Raw genomic sequence first — 5,012 nt, forward strand, 5'->3', positions numbered from 1 at the left:
ACTCTGGGCTTACCCCACTTTTCCATTGGCCTTCAAGAGGAAAAAAGTCTCATCTGTAATATTTGCTTGAAGTGCCAAGGAATTAATTTCAGTATCTATTTAGTGGTTCCAATTTAATGTGTTAAAAGTTATCCCACAGACCCATTGAAGATGACAATAGAGAAACTGCAGCCAAAAAGAGAACACATGCTACTTTTTCATGCTGGTGTAAAGATGGTTCATTCTGGTTATTGCTTTCTTTTTCAGAATGGTATATTAAGAGAAAAGGCTGTAAAATGTGGCCCAAAGTCACAAAAAGCCACAGTGTAGTGCCAGGTATACTGTTGCATCAAGATTTATTGTACCTAGCGGAAGAATAGCAGTTGAAAAATGAGCTCCTACATCAAGTTAGCCAGATTTTCAGAGACCCAGAATTCCTGGATTTTTTGAGAGTTTAGTTTCACATCTAGGTTTGAAAGTCTAGACTGTGGAGTTTCGGTTTGGGTTAGTTTATCCCTCTCAAAATAAGGCTACAATCTACTTTACCCATTTTCAAAATAAGGCACTTCAAGGCAGCAAGCCAAGTTAATGTCAGAGCAAACTAGAGAAACTGAACTCGTTGCCTAAGGAGTGCTTCAGGACCAAATATTCAGATTGGTTGGGGGCTCAAGAAGTTGAAGGCAAGCAACTGAAAAAAACATCCCCAAACCAAACCTCTAGAATCATCAAAACAAAAAGCTAACTGAAATGGAGTAGCAGGAATCTCATCTCTGTATCCTCTTGAATGTTGACACTTTTTTTTCCAAGATGTCCACTTGGTAAGCAGAGCTATGGCTAGCTATTACTTTTTGTGGCAGTGTAATATATGCGGCTTAGTATTGTTTGCAGAGTGTTGAGAACAAATCACAAATCAAGATGACTTGACAAGAGGATGCATTTGCAGTAGAGTTCCCTTTAATTCTTTTGTTACAATAAAGCACACAACCTTTAAATTACATTTGACATCTTCTACATTGCTATCTAAAAGCTACAATCCAACATACACGTGGCACACAAGTCTGGCAACATTCACTTCAAAGAAGTGGCACGTGTAAATCAAAGCTAAGGCTTGACATAAAAATAGACCTTCCTCTCTGCAACTGGATTTATAAAAAAATACAAAGTAAGATGAGAAATGGAAACAAGGTGAATCAATGAAGCAACCATCATTCCCAGGATTTGATGCAGAAAGTTATTTGATCAGCTCATTTGCTGATGGCACAAATGAAAGCTGATTAAGGCAAAGACTTCATAAGAAAGGAGGTACCTTGTAAACATGAGAAACAGAACATTTTCTTTATCAGAAAAATCTCTCTGGGGAGTGATGAATTTGACTTGGCCCATGCTTGGCTGGAACCACTACCCATTCTCACTGCTGCCTTCTGTTTCTGAAGCTAACACGTGATGTGCTGTGGAATGTGAACTTGCGGCAGGCAGCGAGGAGGGTGTAGCGTTCTCCCAGTGCTGCGGCAATGAGGTGTGCGGCCACAGGAGTTTCCAGTGTGCCTGCAGGGCCTGTGCAGTGTGCTTAGCCTTACCAAGGCTTTGGTATCTTATTTGGCAGTGTATTTTTCATGGCAGACTGTGGACCACTTCATCCTAAAACAATTCTTGAAACCAGGGACTGATTAAATAAAACAAAAAGTGAAACTTAGAAAAAGTCATCCGATTTTAAAGCCATATTTAAGAAAAAACAAACTACACTTCAATTTGAATAGCTGCTGTGCACAAACTAGTCAGTGTGTCTTATTAATCAACTGGCACCTAACAGCAACGTAAGTCACTAAGCAGTCACAATTTCCAAGTTAAAAAAGAAAAAAAGTTGTTATTTCCTGTTGGGAGTTGGGCACCTTCTCATGTCCTCACTTGGAATTTGCCTGCTTTAGTGATGTACTTGACACCTTTAAAAGGCTTGTATTTTTCTCCGTACATGTCCAGGCGATTTACTTTCAACCCTGCAAAAGGGAGAACAAGAGTAAGAACATGCATTATTAAAGTTATGCCCTTTCTGTTTGTAAAGGATCTTTCAGTTCCAGAAGTTTCCTGTGCAGAGAGGTCGTGTGCCTATATTGACTTGGTTTCTCTTCTAACCTCCTTTTCCTTTCTAACCTTTTTCAGAGGTTAGTCTAGACCATAGAGTCAGTTGCTGCTACACCTACAAGCTAAAACATTGCCCTAATGATCCTTCCTCATCCACTTTAGGACTCTGATGTATGCAGCAGATCCTTCAACAGGGGGGAACAACCTTTATGGCAGGCATGTCACAAATGTATCCTCCCCAAGTGCCACTCCGATTCCTGATCTGCTCCTCGTTCACTGCCTGATCTCTTACTGTGCTTCCTGCCCATACCCTCCCCAATCGGCCACATGCCACGCACAGAGGCTGCCCATGTTACCTGTGGCACTCATGTCGCAGGCTGACCACCTCTGTTCTACAATATGTAGGATGACTGAGTTAAAGTTAAAACCTCAGCTCTGCAAATACTTATACAAACAATTTTATACAGATCACTCATACAATTGGCTTCAAAAGTGACTACTCCTGTGCCCACAGTTAGGAATACATATAATTTTAAGCAGTGTTCAAGGAGTTGAGGTCCCCAGGTTATACTTAAATCCAAATTTGGTTTAACCCTGTAAACTTCAAAGTTGAGTTTTCCCTTTGAAATAAAGAGTTATTCTGAATGTGAAGAATGCAGGTTGACAGCTCCATGAGGAGGGAGCGCAGGGGAAAAAAAAAGAATCAGTGAGAAAATAGTTTTCCAAACCAAAGAATCATCAGGATTGGTTTTACTGCTGGGAGGCCTATGAAATAAATTATGGCAAGCCATGTTGCCCTACGCTCCAAGCTCCTCCTCACCTAACAGCTGTGTAGAAGTTTGGGGGTTTTGGGCAGAGGACAGTGAAAGGCCCACTGTTTGGTTTTGTTTTTTTTTTTTTTTTTTTATAGGAATGGCCACCAGAACATAAGCATGCCATATAGCAGTGGTTCGTGTACCCCTAGGGGTACTTAAAAGGGTTTGTAGGGGGTACGTGGAACTGTGCGTGCAGCCTCAACACAGCACGCAGGCAGCCAGGACATACCCCAGCCATGTGGAGAGCAGCTGGGTCCAGTGGGTAAGTTTGTCGTGGGGGGAGGGAATGGGGCAGGGGCTGCCCAGTTGGGATGTGGGGGAGCTCCTGCTGCTACATGTGCCTGGGAGGATATGGGGTGGGGGATGGGCCCCTGGATCTGCACGTGGGGCAGGGCAGGCTGGGGCCAGGGCCACTCTGGGTTTGGCTGTTCTTGGGGTGGTCAGCAGTGGCACTGGGCCCTGCTGCTCCCTTCCCAGGAACCAGCCCAGTGCAGCCTGCCCATGCCCTGTGCGCAGACCTGCCGGCATGTACCCAGATGGGGTCACTTGTTAAAAGTTGAAAACCCCTGCCATCTAGGGTCGGACCAGTGGTCCATCTCTGACACTGGCAGGGGTGAATGCTCTAGAGGGATGCATCAATCAGGATTTCACTATTCTCTACCTACAAGGTAAATGAGTTTGAAGAAACCATTAGTTTGAATTAAGCCCAATTCAGATTTGCAGATGCTCCAATTCAACATAAGACCCCATATTTCTGTTTAGTGCAATAGTCTTACCTGAAATAGCTAGCTGTTGTATCTTAAACTGAATGTTTAGGCTGGGATTCTCCTCTGGCTTGGGGGCACCAGACTGCAGATTCACAATGCCCTTCAGATTTGGCAGCTTTTGAGGGGTAATTTTGCCAACATCCCATGTTAAGACCTTAAAAACACACAGACACACAGTAATGAATAAGTGTAGGAAATCTCAGAAGTCAAGTTACTGTCAGGCTTCTAGTTTTTAGGCTGGGAAGCTAGTCTGTAGCTTGAAGAAGGGTTGTGGTAGCTTGGCAGTAGGACTAGCTAGGAGAGGTAAGAGTTCTAACTGGACATGTTTCCCTATTCTTACCTCTGATATGTGCATTTCATAGTACAGAAAACCCTTGTTGTTTGCAGGATTGGCATTTGCAGTTTCAAATATTCGCAAATGTTAAATATGCATCCGCATCTTAAATATACTTACAGGAGCTCCTTGGGAGCTCTGCGCTTGCCACCGCCAGGCTCCTGCCACCACCAGAGCAGCCATGCCCCCCTACCCCCAGCCACCGGGGGCACTGCGTTCATGAATGCAATGCCTTATTTGTGGATTTCGCCATTTGTGGGGATCACAAGAATGTATCCCCTGCGAATGGCGAGGGTCGCCCGTACTCATTCCTTTTTTAATGATTGGTTCAATACCCAGATTGGTCAGTTGGGCACATGAAGTTATAAACTGTTTCAACACCCAGAGACAACTCTATATCAAAGTAGTAAAGTAGCACATCACAAGAGAAGAGCACTGGCACTAAGAGAAAATCTCCAGTTCCTTAAGGGCTAATCATTTCCAACTAAAGGTGAATTACTGGCCTTTCCACAAAGTTTATTTCTAATTCAACAACAACAACAACAACAACGAAGAACATGCCCCCTATTGGTAAAGAGGTAAGCCTCCTGTCAGCGCAGTTCTAGAAACAGGGCTTTGCAGGTGCAGTAGAAGTGCACCAATACATTGGTCCCACATTGGATTGACACCAGTATAGGGAAAATCGACAGTATTGGCAATCAGCCTTTTCCCCCTGATGTGGCCGATAATAGGGGGGTGGATCCCACCACTGCATGCACCCTGGGAGTGCACGGGGGTCGTGTGTCTCTGGATCTGTCTGGGGCAAAGGCAGGCTGGGATCAGGGGCAGTGCCAGGCTCTTCCCAGCAGGGGGCTGGGCCGGAGAAAGACGGGGGTGGGGGCTATGGCAAATGTTGGAGTGGCTGAATCCTCCCCTCCCAGTGTCACTGCCACATGCCCCAAGCGCAGCCCGGCCCAGCCCCCTGCCAGGAAGAACCCGGTGCAGCCCTGGTCCCAGCTTGCAGCAGCAGCCCACTCTCACCATCCATAGACTGGGGAG

The 5,012-nt window shown here is 45.1% G+C and overlaps 1 protein-coding gene across 1 annotated transcript in view; it reads right to left on the bottom strand.

Annotated features, from left to right (window-relative positions):
• Window positions 1-911: 911 nt before the first annotated feature.
• AP3M1 (adaptor related protein complex 3 subunit mu 1) overlaps window positions 912-5,012 on the bottom strand; it is a 39,517-nt gene continuing 35,416 nt past the window's right edge. The window contains 2 exon segments of the mRNA XM_025212743.1: window positions 912-1,973; window positions 3,650-3,794. Of these exon segments, the coding sequence (XP_025068528.1) occupies window positions 1,873-1,973; window positions 3,650-3,794 (246 nt within the window). The 3' untranslated portion in view covers window positions 912-1,872.

This window comes from Alligator sinensis, unplaced genomic scaffold (assembly GCF_000455745.1).
Source record: "Alligator sinensis unplaced genomic scaffold, ASM45574v1 scaffold109_1, whole genome shotgun sequence".
Taxonomy (NCBI): domain Eukaryota; kingdom Metazoa; phylum Chordata; order Crocodylia; family Alligatoridae; genus Alligator; species Alligator sinensis.